Below are 19,673 nucleotides of genomic sequence, written 5' to 3'. Positions count from 1 at the left end.
TAATCTAAAAGCATTTTTTTGATAAATCTAAATCAGGATCACTGAAATGTTCAAATATCTAAAAATCAAACAGTTAAAGCCTTTATATTTTGCTATTTGTTTATTTAGTATATATATTAACTCTACAATTTAAAATAATTTTAATAAGTCAATGTACATAAAATAACACTTCAAATGTATCACACACAGGTTTCAGGTATTCACACATTTGTGAGCTTTCATTACAAGACAGTATCTAAAACAACACTCTTTTCACAATTGATTTCCACCTTTCTTTACAATGTAGGCTAAAATAGTTCAGTTAAAAGCAAGATGAAAAATACAGTTAAAATCAAAACAATCTCAATTAATTTGTAGCATTAGATTAAATGTGAGGAAAAGAGTAATGAGGCTTAGAGGTGTCATACTCATTGTAGCTTTACCTGAAGTGAAAAAAGTGGGAAAAAATGACAATAAAGATCAAAACTGTAAGAAACAGTCAAGATATGTTTTAATATGTTTTCATTAGCTTGTCAAGTAACGACTATTTGTCTTCAGCTTACCTAATGCGGAGTTTATTTGCAGAGTTTCTGTTTCTTTTGGTAGCACAGGTTCTACAATTGAGAAAAAGACTGAGATGAACAAAGTCTTACAACTGGCCACTCTGTAAGAAATCAGGAAAAATGTAAACCTCTGGGCCAAAACATTTTGCATTTTGAAATCTTTAATTTTTTTGATTAATCTTTTGTCGCATTAGCTTTGTGAACACAAACAATTATGGACATGTTTTGGATATATTAAAGGATCAACAGCAACAAAACAACAACAAAAATGTCACACTTGACTCCTTCCAGGCCAAAAATGACCAACATTGGAAATAAATGGGAAATATGAAACAATGCGAAAACTGAGATAATCTTTTGGTCGTGCAAACTACAAATCAGTCATGATGCAAAACAGGAACTGGTGTGACTGCAACACAAAGCAAGTTTCTGCAAATGTGTAAAATCAATAATTCTTTATATATAGCTATATAGGAATCTAGTGGTCACACTATGGCATTACATATCTTTTTCTTTTTTACTCACACCAGATGGCACTAATCTGCCTTCAAAAATATGATTTTAAATATTTTAACATGAAATACTGCTTTGATTGAAAAATAATAAAAAGCTATTAGAAAAATAAAATTGTACTGTTTTCAATGAGGGAAAATTGGGAAATGATCATAATTATTGCATAAATATTAATTAGTACCATAAAATTCTCTCAAAATTCAAAAGAAAAAATATTGAACAAAAACATATTACATTGATTTTACTGAATCTAAAAAAGTTACATTTCAACCCCTAAATGAAGAGGGCTAGAGGCTAAAACTGCCTTAAAACCAGCTTGTTTGGGTTTACTCAACTTAAAGAACAGCTTTTGCATCAGCTTAAAAAAATTACATTTGCTCTGTGCTTTCAAACACAAAATAAGAAGTTCAACTTGAAAATAAACTCAAAATTCATTTTATTTAATTTTATAATATAAGCATTGATTACGTAATAGTGATGTAGAACTTTTTCGTTTGTTTTACTTGGGTATCCGTTTGTTGAGCAAACTAAAAAGATTATACGATGACTTTCATTCACCAAAGAAAGATCTTACTGAGATGGAAGAAACCCACAAAAGAAAACACTAATCACTCGAATGGTGACACCACATAAACTTTTACAACAAAGTAGACTTAAAAGCACTACATAGAGATAATTAATATTTTATGTAAAGTCAACATTTTTGAAAATAGAGTTTGTATAACAAAACAAAAGTTGGATTTTTGACAGTACATAACAGTACATAATACTCATCAAAAGTGACCAACCTGTAACTGTGACCTTCACTGTGCTGAGAGCCAAACCCTCTGAGTCAAGAACTTTGTATGTTCCAGCTCTGCAGGCCGTAACATGACTGAGAATCAACTTGTTGTCTCTCTTTTTAAGATGACCTTTCTTGTTTATGACTGCATCTTTTTGCCACAGGACTGTCCAGTCGGTTTCATCACTGTTTTGAAAAATCACTTGCTCGGCTTGATGTGTGTGCAGATCCAGGATCAGTTCTTCCCCAGTCTGCACACGTTTGATGTCCTTGTGATCTACCACGGGAAGAGGAGCAAAGCATCAATTTAGAGTTAGTCATTATAGTTAACTAAAAGTGCGTTAATATAGTTAACTAAAAATAAAAAAATAAATAAATGTTCGTTACGTGAAATACAATTATTTTAACTTTTTATTCACTTTTTATTTTCTATCAAAGGCAGCATTTCTCATTCTCATTTAGTTTAACGTATTGTGATGAAATAACAAACAAATTAAAACTGAATAAATAAATTAAAAAGAAAAATAACATAAACATAAAAAACGAATAAAAATGACAAAACTAATTATATTAAAAAAATCCCTGATTTATACTGCATGTTAAAGCAATATTCCAGGTTCAATATAAATTAAACTAAATCAACAGTATTTATGGCATTATGTTAATTATTACAAATAATAATAATAATAATAATAATTCCAACTTGCAAAAGATGAGGTCATGTAGTAAAACCAAATTTTGGAGGATTTAAAAGGAAAAATGTTAAGATTATAATTTTATAAAAGAATTTACATGAATTCTTCGACTAAAGCATGTGTTTGTTATGTGAGCTGTAAAGATTTTTCTAAATATTTTAGGCTTTAAGTCAATTTCTAAGTGAAAACTGTCGTCACCGTTTTTCAGTGTATTACAATACAAGTGATGTCGACTGAACTTAACTTGTACCAAACACAGATTATTATTTAAAACTGCTATAAGTGAGACATGTTAGTGTTAAAGTGCCCTCACCGATAACAGCAAGTTGGACACTCTGAATGAAAATTCGGTTCTTGATACTCGATTCACCAACCACCAAGTAACTCTCATAAATTCCTTCATCGCTGAATCTGACATCCTGCAAGAACAGAGAGCAGTTTCCCCTCACAAGCAGTTCCTCTGGGACATCCGCCCGGCCTCTATAATCCTCCCCCTGAAACTGCTCCTGCCCCATTCGCTCAAACACCGAATTGCTTATAGTCTGCCACTGTATGTGACGCTTTTGATCAGATTCCAGGTCTGATGCCACAGAACAAGGCAGGACAGCTGGCAGACCGACCCTTGATGATGTATGGACAACCACTGAGAGGGGAGAGGAGCCTATAGGGACACGTTAGATAAAATACACATTATTTGACATTAAAATAAAGGGCAAAATGCTAATAAATGAAAAAGTTGGCATATTTTTGTCATTGTCATTGTATACTTACTGACACAAATAAGAAGCCACAGCATCAGAAAGGCTGAAATCCTGAGAAGAAATGTTATAAATTACAATTACTGAGACCGGAGCCAAGTCTCAAGACAACAAGGTTTACATTTAATAGAACAAGGTGTTCTATTGAATAGTGCTCTATATGGCAAGCCAAATTAGCTTTTAATATAACTGCATTTTTACTAGTAACAATTAAGTTTGAGAACTTTTTCAATTTAATTGTTACTAGTAACAATTACCATTAGAGAGATCTATAATTAAATTCCTACCAGTAACAATTGCATTAGAGAGCTCTGCTGTTGCATTTTTAGTAACAACTGAATTGTGGAGCTCTACAATATAGTTCCTACTAATAATTTAGATTAGAGCAATCTCTAATTCAGTTGTGACTAGAAAAAATACAATTGTAATATTCTCTAATTCAATTAATAGCTCTTGTTGTTACAGTGTGATTTCTGTTAGAGAGCTCTTTAATTCAATTGTTCTTAGTAAGAATTACAATTAGACAGATCTCTAATTTAATTGTTGTTAGAATGCTATTGCAGAGTTCTCTAATTCAGTTGTTAACCCAGCGGCCACCTTGATGTTAAAAAGACATCAAATTGACATCCAACATTGGCATCAAAAAAACAGGTCAAAAATGCAAATCAAACTGATGTCAAAAACTTCACGTCCATTTGACATCCACACACTGATGTTCTTTCGACCACCAAAATATTGACAAAAAATCAATGCAATGAAAGAAAAGTTTTATTCAACAAGCTTGAAATCAATAATACAAATGTAAATTCAAAAAGAAATGCACCTATTCTGATTCTGAACAAAGATCGCAGAACAACAGATGAATAATTACTGACATTAGTCCATATCACAGTCTGAATTTGATTAGCTGTGCAGTGATACTTCCTGATTGTTTAATCCAAAACTGGCCAAATTCCATGACATTACACATTACCTACAGTGAATTGAAGAGTTTTAACTGCAAAATGGAGTACAACCATAGTGAAATGGCAGTGTGCCATGGATTAACCTCACACACAAAAAAGCGGTTGTGTGTCACACACATGTGTCGCATGCGTGCTACAGTGGAAAATGTCATGAAAGCATCTTTTTTCTACCACGTGGTAGGCATGCAAAGAAAAGAAGAAAAAAAAAACTACCAGAAATAATAATAAAGTGTTCAAATTTACCCATGTATCCACCTGAGAGTGACAGAAGATGAGCTGGACACAATGTCACAGTCTGTTTTAGGATTGTCAATGCTTTTGAAGCAGAAGCTCCCCTGTCAATACTAGCATAGCGCCAAGGTGTGGTATTAAACAGCAGAGAAAGCTTTGCCATTGAATGGGCATTAGAAAGGACATGAGTATGATGTGAAATGAACATCAAGTTTCTGACGTCAGTTTGATTTTGGGACACGTTTCGAATGGAGATGTGGCAAATCGATGCTGTCCGAGGCCCCAGTTAAGAAAAGTTTTTACTTAATCAGGCTGACAAAGAATTAATATAATGCATTAAATATCAATCAAACACACAAATCACTGATGCCAATATGACATCAATTTGGCGTCTAAACCATGACATTAATTTGATGTAAATTAAATGTCAAACACATTGGCCAGCATATACACCAATTTGTGAGTATTAACTTCATATGTTCACCCAATTACCACTGGATGAAATTGCTGTCCAAACTGACCTTAAAATGATGTTATACAGCATCTTGATCAAGTCTTGAATAACATTTGACGTCAAATTGATATCAATTGATATTAGTAGACTCAAAAATCCAATTAGAGAACTCTAATAACAATTAATTAAATTTTATCATAATTACGGAACTTTGCAATTAAACATATATTTAATGTGTTTTTACAAATTTGACTATAATTAAAGTACGAATTGAGCTCTCTAACTGCAATTTACACAAGTAAAAATTAATTTGTAGTGCTCTGTAATGAAAAACAGATGGAATTCTATGGAAACATAGGATTAATAAAGATTTTATTGTAGCGCTCTTGAATTCTAGCTAACTAGTAAAAATGTTATTATAGATCTCTCAGAATATAATTGTGACTCGTATTGGAATAGATCTGTAATCGTGATTGTTTACTATTAAAAACTGAATTTTGGCGTTCTTACTAGTTCTTATGATTAAAACGCAATTATGACGACTTAAGGCTAATTCGGCTTGCCATATGTCCGTCTCAGTTTCAGACTCCACGCTGTTCGGCGAAACGAAACTTAAACTCCACAGACCTCAGTCTAGACTCAAACAAACAAGACCTTAATATATTTGATAACAGTCCGTTAGCATGGATATCTGGAGGACAAGAAGCTAATTAATTGTTGTTTTCATGATTATATATCTATTAACCTCACCGTTTTTATTGATAAACCTCTTTTATCCCTAAAAGAATGCAACATAGATTTCTTCAGAATATCTCCTAACCTTCTTCTGTCTTGCTATTAAATACTTTTCTTACCAGTTACTTCTGTCCATCTTGCATTTGTGTCGGCTCCTGATGCTGCCAGAGATGTAGAATGAGTGCAAACAGCTCAGCAGCGAATATATAGCCTACTAGCCTATCTCTCAATTTCCCAAAAACGAAACTTGAGGTTATATAAAGGCCAGGTTACAGTTTCATCGGAATATTTGTGAGATTTAGTTTTTATATTGTATTTTATCTCATTTCGTGTATCTGTGGAAATAGACATTGTATTAAACGTTTTGTGTTATTTAATGAAGGATTTTGATTTTAGATTTGAGAAATGTGAAGTTTTTATTTTTAAATGTTTTTAAGATTTTTGTAATACTTAGCCGATGTAATTAGCCTATGTCTTTATCAAGTATTATTATTATTATTATTATTATTATATTGGAGAAAGGCAATACACATGAACTTATTTTTCAAGATCTAAATGATTTAATCACATCGCTGTTTAAGAAAAGGGAAGTAAATTTATATTTTTTTAAACAAGTCTAATCTAAATAATAATAATAATAATAATAATAATAATAATAATAAAGTGTGCATTTATATAAGAGCTGACTCATGGAATCACTAAAATGAACTGAGACATGTAAATATATATATATAATTATTATTATTACTCATTATACTCATTATTAATTATAACAAAATTCATTATGTTTTTGAACCGGTTCTTTTAACGAACCGTTTCGCGGAAATGTAGTAGTTCCCAAACAGAAAATCTCGCGATACTTCAGATTGCATCCCACCACATTACAGTGTGCGATAGAGACGGGTAAGATGGCGGCGCAGGAGACCCAAGCAACACAGCAGTTATCCGTAAGCAACGGAGAGGTAAGAATAGCCGAAATGATAAAGTGTGACCTTCAAATGGACGTGTCAACGAACAGCTTTCATATAGTCCACACGTTCACGAAAGTAAATTCTTGTTTCGTGTCAGTTTTAAAGAAGAAAACCAGATAGTCGGTTTGAATCAGCGACCCCTTTAATTTAGCCTGCATTGGGGCAGAAATGCTGCCTGAGTCACGAAGGGTCTGTCCGATTGTGTGGCTTATTTTTACCGGCACATCTCATTTTTACAAAACAGAACAAAGCTTAATTTATTCAGTTTATCTATCACACAGACTGTATTTCAAAGCCTAGCATACTGCTGCTTTCCTTGACAGTATTTTTGGGCATCATCATGTTTGAACCCGTCTTTGATGCCCTTAAACGCTGTCTAGGCTTTGAGAAACAGCCTCGATTACAGACGGCTCTTCAGATATTGATCTACGTAGTGTTATGAGTTGATCAGTGTTAGCATGCCGGCTAACTAGCTGCCTAGCTCTTCTGTTAGCTTCACGTCAAAGCAGTTTAAAGATGGCAGTATTGTGCAATCTTATTAATCCGCCAGCTAGACCTTATAGTGACAAAATAGCACGTGTCTTTGTGTAGACAGAGGAACTGTAGTGGTGGTGAGAAGTTTTGTAATGATTAGGCTATAGCATGCAGTCAGCTATTTTGGTAATTGGTTTAAGTCAGGTTTGATCAGTCCTGCTATTAGAGATGTGCTTTCATTCAGAGATTTATTGCAGTCATGCCTCCTGCGGTTATTTTCTAGTGAACATGAAGACTTTGGTTAATTATTTTTGGCGGAGTTAGACCTAAACCCTTAGTTTAGCAGATCAAGAGTGAGAGCTTGCTATTGGCCTGCTGCTGGATTAAGTAGCTTTGATAGCAAGGTTAGCTTCACTTATTTGGATGAATAACCCTGTGGTTACTAATTACACAGGTTGTAAAGGTCATATAGGTGGTATCAATCATAAACATTACTCAGGTTTACTGAACTTTTTCCAATACAGTGTGGGCTGCCAAATGTAAACAAGTTGATAATGGTTTCCCAGCATTTCTTTTGAAATCTCAAGCTTGTTAATTCTATGGGAAACACAGAAAACTGGTCTGATGTCCTTAGTATGTCATTTTGTCAAATTGAAATGTGTTTTTGCACCCATGTCTGGTACACTGGTAATCAGTCTCTAGGTGGGGTCTCTGTTAATAGTGAGGGGGTGTAATTGCTTCTGTTGACAAATTACCATGACAACAAAGCATCAGAATCTCCACCTTTTCTGATAGGCCTTTCCATCATCTGTGATTGGGGTGACCTCAACCATGTCATCAGAAAGCTACAACGGACTTTTATTTGGATGCAATACAATAGAGGTCTCAGGACAGAGCCCTGGGGTACCTTGTATTCAGAATGAGGATTGACAATGACTGGCTGCCCACATTCACTGCTTGAGGTTTTAACAGTGAATGTACTCTAGAAATATACTCTACGCAAGTGTGCTGGGCGGTTGTGGCCTAATGGATAGAGAGTTGTAACCTAAAGGTTGTAGGTTCGAGTCTCAGGTCCGGCAGGGATTGTAGGTGGGGGAGTGAATAACCAACACTCTCTCCACCCTCAATACCATATGGCAATCAGTTTTAACATTTAATCTATAAACCGTACTATTATCTATTTTCATGCTACTAGTACTTATTTTTTAGATACTAGTATCTTTCCCATTAAGTACTAGTACTTATTCATTAGCTACTATGTATTCAATATTTTTTGGCCTTATGTTTTGATCCCATCCCCGATCTTGGTGACAGGCCTTTTTGGATTTATTATCTCAGAACTGTTATCTCTAATCTTTAGACATCTGGACTGTAACCAGAATCATTGTAAATCAGATCCCCATCTTCTGCTTCCATTTAGTGGACCTAAATCCAGTCAGAAGTAATTTCATGATCAAAAAGATTTAAGTTTAATATTTACCCTGATCAGTAGTGTGTCGAATGTAAATCATTTTCCCAGGCAAATTGCTTTTAGCTGATCACCAATTAAAAGAACAGGAACAAGCTAGAACCGTTGCAAAGCTAGATGTAAGCTCCAGTAGTCACTTTATGAGCTTGTGAAAATAAATTTGTAAATCATATTATCTTTGTTTCTAGCTCGTAGTTGAAACTGGTCACCTTTAGCTTTTTTGTTAGACTGAGTCAATGTTTTTTGGGTTGTTTTTTTGTGCAAAAAGCCCCCATTTGATGGAATAGTGCAGTTGGGGGTTTTGAAATCTTTTTTGTAAATATGACATTTAGCAATTAAATATCATCTGTGTTTTTGTGAACACTTTATTTCCTGTTTTGTCAGTACAGGTTTTTAGTTGGCATCCTGTCAGACTGGGTTATCAAAAATAGGGATGTGCAACAGCGAGTACTCAGCCATGAAAACGATGATCGTGGAAAATAAAAATATTTCTGATTGGTTATAGCGGCATCCTGAGCACTGATTGTTTAGCTTGCAACAGCATGCGGTTCAAAGTATAGACGTGAGAAGAGAGAACATCTTGGCTTTGAAGTCCCGTAGTGATGTCTGGGTTAGCTACATGCATATTTGATTAATCTAGTATAGGATGCGTTGGGATATTAACATTTATTTACATGCAGCTGAATGCGCTGCATATTACCAGTGTTTAGTTTCATGCTCAAATGCCTGATATTATTTGAGTTGGTCATATTACTTTTAGATTTCTTTTTCAAAAATACTGATCCTATAATAATGCAGCAGTGATGTTTTTCGTCATATTTGTTCAACAGTAGGCATACTTCAATTAAAATTGTTTTACTTCATATGGCTTCGAAAACACGCAGGCGATTTTAAGAATCACTTCATTATGTAAATGAGAATATAGCACATCTGCCATAAACATTAATGACATAAGCATTATAATGAGAACTTTATTGAATGTGAAATCTATAGTACGGTAAATCCTGTCCATGCCGTGTTTCAGCACGCTGTTGAAAGCGCATCACGGCGGGAGCTCGCTCTCTCGCTATAGCGCGTAACTTAGTTCACTGGCAGATGCATCCTTTTGTGATACAAGTTGTAATGTTAAGTTTATGTGTGTAAGTTATCTGATTAATATCATAGGAAGTGTCATAGAACGGGTTTCAGTTTATTGGCATACAGTCAGCTTCACCTCAGGCAGCTATTCTTTTTTTAGATGCTGCTTTTTTAATAACATTGCTGCATCATAATCATAATCTAACATCTAATGATGTGTTTGTGTTTTCATAGACATGTTTTCATGTTATTTTTATTTTTAACATTCATTTTCATAACAGTCTTCAGATATTTTCATTATCTCCATTATGGCCATGACCCGCCCCCCCGCATACCCCCCCCCCCCCCCCCCCCGAGTACTCGATTAATAGTTTTTGAAACCTATCGATGATCGAAATAAGAAATTGCCCAAATTGCACATCCCTAGTCAAAAATAATTGCAAGTATGTAAAGTTATAGTTGTAATACTTTGCTTTCCTTTTTCTGCTTAGTTAATTATAATTGAAAATCTGAAGCAAAAAGAAATCAACCTGTGGGTAAAAAAAAGGATCAGAGCTCTGAAACTGATCTGTTCCATCTTTATATCACCGTGAATACTAGATCTTTATATATAGTAATTTTATTCATCACAAATGTTCTGTGCAGGTGAGCAGTAATGGGGAAGCTGCCTCAGGTCAGGTAGCTCAGACAGGTGAGACTGCACAGGACCCCCAACAACAGCAACAGCAGCCCAATGCCTGGCAGGTGATTAAAGGTGTCCTCTTCAGGTGAGTCCTTATTGTGCACCTAAATGATTGTTTAACTCTATAATTGTTTTTTCCTTGTCTTGATATGTACTTTAAGAACCTTCTGCACTTCGGTCTTTATTTGACAGAGGTGGCTTGTTTTTGAACATTGTAAAAGTCAGTGATGTGACTGGTAACTTATTATAGATAATTTGGTATAGTGTTTGTGCTAGGTTTGCTGTTTTTCAGTGCATTTGAATGACATCTCTGGGGTTTCTGTAGTATCAAAATAGGTTTGAGAATGATCAACTTTGGCTGGAATTGCCTTCTGAAGTTTTGATATTGTAACAACCCCAGTATAAGCCCTAAGGATCTGTATTACTCAACAAACATCCTGTGAGAGGAAAGCAACTCAACTCTTGAGCTGTTCTGGGTGCACTAATTGATGTCAGGGGGTTTTATGTTAACTTGAGTTTTCATACTTATGCAATATATAAATCTTATTGTCACAATTACAGTAATTACCTTCTCCAGTAATATTTCTATAAATTCACTTTACTCATATTTAAGGTGGGCTGCTAAAGGCTGTTATTCACAAAAAGAAGTAAAATCTGTCTCGTACCATAGATGATAGTGTAAGGCAACAGTATTGCATCATGAGTTTTGGGATTATGTTTTCTGAATATCATAGTGGTGAAGTCTAACGTGAGTCTGCTCTTGTGTTTGTGCATCACCCAGGATTTTTATAATCTGGGCTATAAGTAGCTGGTTCCGCAGAGGTCCATCAACTCCAGATCCCAACACTCCCGCTGGAGCTCCACGATTGCCCAGCCGAAACCTCTTCCCCAAGGACACACTTATGGTATTCATAATCAAGACCTTTCCCATCTTTCTTTTACATTGATAATGACATAAACAAGGATATATAATCAAGCGCATAACCAAATTCTTCGTAAGATCTGGTTTGTAGCTGCTTGGATAATTCTCTGTTACCCGTCTCTTCACAGGATTTGTATGTATATATCTCTGAGAATGAGATATTTACAGATTTTAACAATACAGAAGCACTGTTCTGGTACCAGCAAGATCTGGTTTATGGAGATTGGACCACAGGGGAGTCAGGAGATGGCTGCTATGAGCATTACCAAGAGCTGGACCTCTCTGAGGTTGGACACAAAAGCTTTCTATAAATATGAATGGAATAGATGAGGCATGCATGGTTTTGTAAGAAGTAACATTGATTTTTGATTGTACATGTTTGGCGGCACTGTCGAAATCCAAGAATACACTTTTTTTGGCATGATTTGCTGATAGTCCGCCTCTGTTTGTTCGTACAGAGTGTGAAGCACAACGGTTCTATATATATCCACATTTACTTCACTAAGAGTGGCTTCCACCCAGACCCCAAACGCAAGGGCCAGTACCGCAGGCTGTCCACGGTCCATGCCACTCGAAGTGAGTGTGTCCAGTTTTTGGTTGTATTACTTGTTCTCTCATTCACCTCTGTGACACTTGTGTTTTTGCTGCTCACACGTTTGACTGTGTCAGCAGGCCTAAAATAACACATTATCAGTGCATGGGTGAACTCTCTTTAAAGTCTAGTGCCAGTTTTCACACGCTTCCTCTTCAACAGTGCTCAACAAGTACAAGAGGAGGAAGTTCCTCAAGACCAAGAACCTGTTGACGGGAGAAACCGAAGCTGATCCGGAAATGATCAAGGTAATTTGTTGGAAAAAAAATTTTTAATTTGAGATTTGCCTCATTGAAATAAGTTAATCGGTATTGAGCTTGGTTTGTCCGCCATCATCTTCCCCATGGCATTCATTCCTGTGCATTCTGGGATTTCCTTTTTAATGAAGGACATGTATGTTGTGAAGTTTCTGAAGTTTTGTTATGCTTGTACATTCCCAGCGGGCTGAGAGTCATGGGCCTGTGGAGATCATATCCCATTGGCATCCCAACCTCACTATCAACATGGTAGACGATCACACAGCTTGGGTGAAAGGCTCTGTCCCCCCACCTCTTGACCAGCGTAGGTTTTTTTTGTTTTGGTGCTAAACTTATGTTTTTGAAACGACTTATTAAGCCATAGATGAATCTAGAATCACCCCTGGTTAACCTGAGCACTTTTGTTCCTCTCAGATGTAAAGTTTGATGCAGTGAACGGAGACTACTATCCCATTATTTATTTCAATGACTACTGGAACCTGCAGAAGGACTATTACTCCATAAACGATACCCTGCAGAATCTGCCCCTCCGGCTCACCTACTGCCCCCTCTCCTTGTGGCGCTGGCAGTTATATGCCGCCCAGAGTGCCCGCTCTCCATGGAACTTCCTGGGAGAGGACACTTACGAGCAGTCAGATGAGGACCAGGATTCTGTTAAGGTTTGTACTGCACTCAAGAAAATATTTTTATTGGTTTAGATTTCCAAGTGAGAATCGGGATTTCTTTACCATTACAATTTTTGAGAGCAAATGACGGTCAAAAATGTTTATAGAAGATAAATATTACTATATGGATAATTGGTTTTAATCAATATTCTTTTTTTTAAGCTATATTATATTTTGTATTTTCAATTGAAATGAGTAGACGCTTAGACACGAAACAGTCACAACTTAGCAAACAGATAATCTTCTGAGCCTAAATCATGACGATTAATTAGTGATGTAATGTTAAGATTACAAGCAATGTAACTACTTTGAGAAACGCCATTAAAATGTCTTGTTAAAAGAAAAAAAAAAAAACTTATTTTCTCAACAGGTGGCTCTACTTGAGACCAACCCCTACCTCCTGGGACTGACCATCGTTGTTTCCATCGTCCACAGCATTTTTGAGTTCTTGGCCTTCAAGAATGGTAAATAAATACTGATGTATGTGTATGGTAATTGATCGAGACTTGTGGGTTTTGGTGTCTGAGCTGTGTGGCGTCTCTCATTTCACGTTCTCTGCAGATATCCAGTTCTGGAACAGCCGTCAGTCTCTGGAGGGGCTGTCTGTGCGCTCCATCATATTTGGGGTGTTCCAGTCTCTGGTAGTGCTGCTCTATATCCTGGACAACGAGACCAATTTTGTCGTCCAGGTCAGCGTATTCATCGGCCTGCTCATCGACTTCTGGAAGATTACCAAAGTCATGGACGTCAGGGTGAGATGATGCCACTGCCAGGCATTTTGGATGACTTTAGTTGAATGGCTAGGCTTGAATTCTTGGATCTCGATGTTGATTCTTGTTTTCTTTTTCTAGCTGGACAGAGAGAATAGGATTGCTGGAATTTTCCCACGATTGATATTCAAAGACAAGTCCACATATGTGAAGTCTTCAACAAAAATCTATGATGACGTAAGAGACCTTTTAAGATGCAGTTTACAGGTGAATCATCAAATACACATAATTTATTCAAAGTTTGAGAAATGCCTGTTTTGTTTTTTTCCCCAGATGGCTTTTAAGTATCTGTCATGGCTGTTGTACCCTCTCTTTGGGTGCTATGCAGTTTATAGCTTATTATATGTGGAACACAAAGGCTGGTACTCTTGGGTGCTCAGTATGCTTTATGGGTTCTTGTTAACCTTCGGTAAGTGTAACTTCACTTCATGTTTGCAGTGGCTGCATTCTGATAAACATTAAAATGCTCAGAGTCTGTGGCAAATTAAAATCAGTGACTAGATGCTTGAGGAAAAACTCACAAAAGGGAATTCCACTTTTTAACCTTCAAGGCCCAAAGGATTTTCTACAGTTCTGTAAATAGAATAAAGAGAGAGCGCTGTCTACAAGGACACACTGTCACGTGTGGAATCAAGTCGTTAGCCTGAGGGGCATGAATTCGTGTTGACACACATTCATATTTAATGGATTTTAAAGTGAAAGGAACAAGAAAAAATTTGTTTTAACCCTCAGATATAGCTTTTTGCCATGTTCTGAGTTAGTTTGTACTCTACATTTATGCAGTTGGGCAGATGCTTTTATCAGGGCTTCTGTGGGTCTTTGTCCCATGATTTACTCTCCATCATATTCTCACTGGAGCTTATGCTACACCTACATCCTACGTCATTTGCTGGAACGCCACTCTCTTGTGAACACGTCTGACAGTTAGCGGAAGCTAGAGATTATTAACCCAACCAAAGTGCACACACACAGCAGTGAACACACACACCCGGAGCAGTGTAGAGCTCATTTTATTATGGATGGATGCAATTTTTGGGCTTCAAAATCTCATTCACTTCCATTATAAAGCTTGGAAGAGCCAGTACATTTTTAAAAATAACTCGGAACAATATTCGTCTAAAAAAGAAAGTTGTATACACCTACGATGGCTTGAGGGTCAGTAAATCTTCGGGTAATTTTCATTTTTGGGTGAACGATCCCTTTAAGGCCTTGAAAAGGTCTTAAATCAGAACAGAAAGTCTTAGATACCTACATTTTTGTTTTAATGTTGCTAAAAATAAATATCCTCCTCAGTATTTGTCTTGCTTTCCAATACAAATATCCTTAAATCAAGAGAGATTTATTGTACATGAGATGCAAAATGAAGTGAGTTTACGCTTAAAACAAGAATAAGTGTCATTGGGGTATGAAAAACTATTTTACATTTTAATTAAGTAGATTTTTCTGAGCCCATTGGTAGATATTTGTTCTTGTTTAATCATGAACTCATTTTGAGACTTGTCATTTTGCTTCTCAAGTAAAGGCATTTTCATCTTTAAACATTTGCACTGGAAAACAAGATGAAAAATGCTGCGGGAAAAACTTTTTTTTTTTTTTTTCAGTTTTCTTTACTTAATTGTATTACATTTATCCGCATAAAACCCACAGAAACCTTGTTTTATTCTAAGTGACTTGCCTTGCATTCAAGATACACAGTTTTATCAGGTCACACTTTTACCTGGGAATCAACCCCATGACTTTGGCGTCGCTAATGCCATGCTTGACTGTTATAGGAGCTATAGGAACTTTAGTGTGAAATTCTGTTTGGTGATGCTATTAGTGCTGAAATCAGATATTTCAGCTTTACAGAAATATTTTCTCCATTCAGAAATATTTTGTCAAATCACTGTCTTCCACTCATTCAAATGTTTTCTAGATCCTTCACAATGGTTAACTAAGTAACTGATGTTTCAATTAGCATACTGACAACATGCTTTGCCTGAGCTTTTAGACCATTTGGATGGTTAAAAAAAAACATTTTAGGGAAATTTGAGAATGTAAATTTATTTAAACACAGCCGTTAGAGCAACAAACATTTTAGCTTCCCACCAGGATCACTGCAGTTTTCCGTTGGCATGATATTAAAAGTAGTCTTATATATATATATATATATATATATATATATATGACATATATATATGACCCCTGAGTCCTCAAGACAGACTAGTTGTTCAGGTGTCCCACTGATTTTAAATTGTTGTTTCCCACATCCTTATTACTTTTCAGTAGTTCTTATGACGTGTCCAACTGAAAAAAAAAAATCCATCAATTTGTCATGTTTTGAATTAAAAATGCTTTGTTTTTCTTAAAGGGTTCATCACCATGACACCGCAGCTCTTCATCAACTACAAGATGAAGTCCGTAGCCCATCTTCCCTGGAGGATGCTCACCTACAAGGCCCTGAATACCTTTATAGATGACTTGTTTGCCTTCGTCATCAAGATGCCAATGATGTACAGAATAGGTTGTCTCAGAGATGGTACGTGCTTATTCTTTGTATTTCTCAAAATGATTGCTTCAGTGTAGTGTCATGTTAATAATATTGAATGTACCACCATTTCTCCACAGATGTGGTCTTCTTCATCTATCTGTATCAGCGCTGGATTTACAGAGTGGATCCCAACCGTATGAATGAGTTCGGGACCAGTGGAGTGGACCAGAGCAAGGACAGCCCAGCCCAGCCAGCAGCTGCTGACACAACCGCTGCCATCACAGATAAATCAGAGGGGGAGAAGAAGAATGATTAACCCCTTTTAACCCCTTCCTTTGCCCTCTGGTCTTGTGAAGGTGTGATAAGGCATCTTCAAGGCTGAATTTATGTTTAATTGTCAGGGAAGGGAACTGGATTAATGGTATTACGTAAAAGACTGCAGGGAAAAAAAAAAGAGTTCAGTTCAGCATTCCTCCTTTGTGTGGGATCCACAGGAAAAAAAAAAACATTAATGTAGACTTCCTAAAATCATTCTTTTTCAATCTCCCATATTTTTGCAGTCAAAGTGAAGTAAAATGTGATGTACTGTATTGTATATTTTTGGGTTGGTAACACTAATAATTTGAAGGGTTAGGTGGTCTGTAATTAAATCCTATTGGCTGGAGTGAATAGGGCGATTGCAGTACATATCATTTTGTTTTTTGAAGTACAAGAGCGAGGAAAAGAGGCTCAACGCAGCCTTGCTGGTCTCCTGATTCTGTATACTTATTTTCTGTTCATTCCATGTGTGAAGGGGTACCAGGAAGCAGTTGTGTAGTGTAGGACGGAGGTGGCCAAGAAAAAAAACAAAAAACAGCCAATTCTGTTCAAACGCTACTCGTGTGCAAGACAGAGACTTTTCACGTTTTTAAAACAAGAATTGATGTTGCAAACTTGAACAAAAAAGAAATAACAGCCTTGTAGGTATTAATATATAAGAATATTAATAATAATAACTATATGATTTTTTTTAAGCCTCTGAATTTTTTTTTTGTATGTTCTAAAACTGTACAGCATCTCAGCTTGTAAAACTTAATCATGCTGACGTCAACTTGTCTAGCAATAGCTGAATTGCCAGTCCTCTCACTGAGAACTAGTTTCATTACATTCACACTCCACAGCTGGACCACCATGTCACGTCCGGTTCGACTCGACACGTCGACGGTCCAAGAATGCGTGAGATGAAATGCCTGGTATGTCTTTTATTTTTGGTGCCGTACTTCTGAATTGATTGGGCTTTTTTTTTGTTGGTACGTTCCAAAGTTTGATCACTCATGTTTATAGTAAAGCATAAGTGCAGTTTAAATTGGACATTGTTTTATTCATGTCTCAAGAGTTGTGCATTTGCATATTTGGCTTTTTAAAGGTGACTCATAAAAATATGTATCAAAGGAAAATGTTAAATTTTGCAAAGATAACCGAAACCACTTAACGAATCAGGGGAAAAGTTAAACATTTGATTACACCATATGAAGTGCATACTTGCCCCTCTGGTTTAGCACAAATCTCTTTGCCTTAAAACTGTTTAGCGGTTTCCCATGAAAAATGACCATAACCATAGTAAGAAATATGAAATAATATATTAATATTAAAATAGTAATAGGAGAATTGCTTGAATAGGTTGGTTTTGGTATAAACTAATATAAACTAGCAGATTTACGTTTGAGCACCATCTTGGGCAAAAACAAAGCTTACGTTTTGCCTATCTGTGGTGGTGTTATCAAGAAATAAAAACGTGGGCCATGAAAAAGAAAATATACTAAAATGTATAGAAGATAACTTTACTCTGTAACCATTTCTCTAAGGCTTTCCCAGAATTTTGGATGATACACATTCGCCAATCTAAATTTACCTTCACTATCATGTCTTCTGCCTTTTCACCTACTCTATGATATAAGCGAAAAATAGTCAATGGAGCTGCAGAAAGCAAATTATTTTGTATAAAGCTGTGATCATTTTCACAAATGAAATCAGGTTAAAATGCACTCAGATGTTTTTATATGTTGTGCTGACACCTAGCGGCGGACATGCAGCATTATGCAAAAGTTTTCAGTCACTGGTGTCTTAAGAAATGCTCTGTTCGTAATTCATTTATTCTGCGATCAAAGTTGACCGAGAACAAAGCAGTTTCCGAAATAAAGAGTAAAATTCAGCTGCTCAACATGGCGACCCGCTCCATGTAAATACATCATAATTGTTAAACATTTGGCTCTTTTATGTGGATAAAACGTGCTTAATTACAAGCTAAATAACGTTTAACGTTTATTTACTAATATATCAAAGTAAAACGAATGTACTAATTCTGTTTCACTTCTAAACTATTTTAGGTACTGTAGCCTAAATCAACGTTCACCTCACATTTCTTAGTAAATATGAAGCAAATATCAACTACATAGATAAATTTATTCAGAAATATTACAAAATAACAGAAAAAGGCCCGCTTTAAACAACATTTAATTATAGATATTTTGATATTTAAAATACATTTGCTTAATAAAAAGGTTACAAAATTAATAATAAAAATTCAAAATGATTTTTTTTTTGGAGTCTGGAGGGTCCATGTGGTGCAAAAGTCACAATAAAATGGAAAGTTGATTAAGAAGCTGGTCTGCGGTGGGTCGGATGTTGGGGTCGCCGTCCCAACACAGACTGGTCAGTTTTTGACACTTCTGTCCAAGAGAAGACTGGATAAAAACATCCCTTGTGATGGAAGGGCGCAGATTATACACCACGGTACAGAATATACTGTCTGCCCCCCTCATACGGCGGCTCTCGGGTGAGGAGCTGCCACATCGTGATGCCAAACGATTAAGGAGAAACCTCCCCTCCCTTCAGCAGCTCGGGCGCGCGGTGCGTAAACGTGCCACCGATTTCACTCAGGTGCGTCACGGTGTCGCTTTTACTCGATAGTTTGAAAGAGCACCCAAAATCTGCAATCTTACAAACACCCTGTTCTGATAACAAAACATTGGCAGGTTTTAAATCCAATGCCGTGCGCGTGCAAATGCTGGATCACACGCGAGATGTCCATTGAATATCTCACGCATTTGTCCATAGGCAACGGGTCTGCGAGTCCGTAAATGACCTGCTGTAGGTTTAGGGTGCCGGCGAACTCCATTACAATCGTCCCGATGTTGTCTTTGGTGTTGAGGTGCGCAGGAGAGCACGTGGTGCCTGCGATCACGCGCACAATGTTTTGATGGCGCAGGTGCGCTGCATGGAGTTCCGCCCAGAAACTTTGCCTCGAAGCCAGCTTGTTTTTCACACAGTCTCGTCAAAAGTACGTGCCTTTGAACACCGTACCGAATCCCCCGCTGCCGATGGGCTCCAGAGCCTGCAGCTCTCGCCAGTGGATCACAGAGGACCAAAGTCTGTGCGCGATTTGACCGTGAAACGCGTTTGTGGGCGCACGCAGCGTAGATCCACGTGCTGTTTTGGATATTGGGCTGCTGCACGCCCCAAACTCCAGCCCAAAACCCTTTGGCAGCAGTCGGGTGATGGGGATTGGTGACGGCATGGTAACCGTGAACCCAAGTGCTGTTTGCTAAATTTGGGGCTCTGCTTCGCGTGGGGGAATTCACGTGATCGTTTTATGCACGTCTGTCATATGAC

At 36.7% G+C, this 19,673-nt stretch overlaps 2 protein-coding genes and 1 pseudogene across 4 annotated transcripts; 1 reads left to right on the top strand and 2 right to left on the bottom strand.

The window, feature by feature from the left end:
• Positions 1-103: 103 nt before the first annotated feature.
• Positions 104-5,916, bottom strand: LOC306854506 (uncharacterized protein). Of its 2 annotated transcripts, none has more exons than XR_013782845.1 (6): positions 5,794-5,916; positions 3,303-3,343; positions 2,845-3,192; positions 1,844-2,113; positions 543-643; positions 104-422 (listed from the first exon to the last, which is right to left on the bottom strand). XR_013782845.1 is itself a non-coding variant. In XM_079392600.1 (6 exons), the coding sequence occupies exons 1-6, from the start codon at positions 5,808-5,810 to the stop codon at positions 343-345; spliced, it is 807 nt and encodes a 268-aa protein (XP_079248726.1). In that variant the 5' UTR covers positions 5,811-5,916; the 3' UTR covers positions 107-342. The 2 variants fall into 2 exon arrangements, 1 of the variants encoding a protein (XP_079248726.1); XM_079392600.1 differs by having other exon boundaries at positions 107-422; positions 543-593.
• Positions 5,917-6,548: 632 nt separating this feature from the next.
• Positions 6,549-17,371, top strand: LOC306854278 (putative lipid scramblase CLPTM1). The gene is made up of 14 exons (XM_079392155.1): positions 6,549-6,636; positions 10,310-10,431; positions 11,128-11,251; positions 11,397-11,555; positions 11,727-11,844; positions 12,023-12,108; positions 12,301-12,421; positions 12,532-12,776; positions 13,153-13,246; positions 13,344-13,534; positions 13,634-13,729; positions 13,826-13,961; positions 15,903-16,070; positions 16,160-17,371. Exons 1-14 carry the CDS (start codon positions 6,583-6,585, stop codon positions 16,336-16,338), a joined length of 1,893 nt encoding a protein of 630 aa, XP_079248281.1. The 5' UTR covers positions 6,549-6,582; the 3' UTR covers positions 16,339-17,371.
• Positions 17,372-18,585: 1,214 nt separating this feature from the next.
• Positions 18,586-19,578, bottom strand: LOC306854277 (serine/threonine-protein kinase mos-like; annotated as a pseudogene). The gene has a single exon. The product of its transcript is annotated as a serine/threonine-protein kinase mos-like (transcript).
• Between the last annotated feature and the right edge of the window lie 95 nt (positions 19,579-19,673).

Source organism: Barbus barbus (assembly GCF_936440315.1).
Source record: "Barbus barbus genome assembly, chromosome: 34".
Lineage (NCBI taxonomy): Eukaryota > Metazoa > Chordata > Actinopteri > Cypriniformes > Cyprinidae > Barbus > Barbus barbus.
Note: the sequence above shows the minus strand (reverse complement) of the source record. Positions and strands in the feature narration are given on the sequence as shown.

What these genes read in the sequence shown, in the direction of transcription:
- LOC306854506 (XM_079392600.1), bottom strand. An exon ending in TGTCCAACTTGCTGTTATCG is followed by an intron (nt 2,114 to 2,844) that starts GTGAGGGCACTT and finishes TTCCCGTGGTAG; the next exon opens with ATCACAAGGACATCAAACGT. An exon ending in GCAAATAAACTCCGCATTAG is followed by an intron (nt 423 to 542) that starts GTAAGCTGAAGA and finishes TTTTCACTTCAG; the next exon opens with GTAAAGCTACAATGAGTATG.
- LOC306854278 (XM_079392155.1), top strand. Translation starts at nt 6,583, where the DNA reads ATGGCGGCGCAGGAGACCCAAGCAACACAGCAGTTATCCGTAAGCAAC. An exon ending in TATCCGTAAGCAACGGAGAG is followed by an intron (nt 6,637 to 10,309) that starts GTAAGAATAGCC and finishes TGTTCTGTGCAG; the next exon opens with GTGAGCAGTAATGGGGAAGC. An exon ending in GTTCTTGGCCTTCAAGAATG is followed by an intron (nt 13,247 to 13,343) that starts GTAAATAAATAC and finishes CGTTCTCTGCAG; the next exon opens with ATATCCAGTTCTGGAACAGC.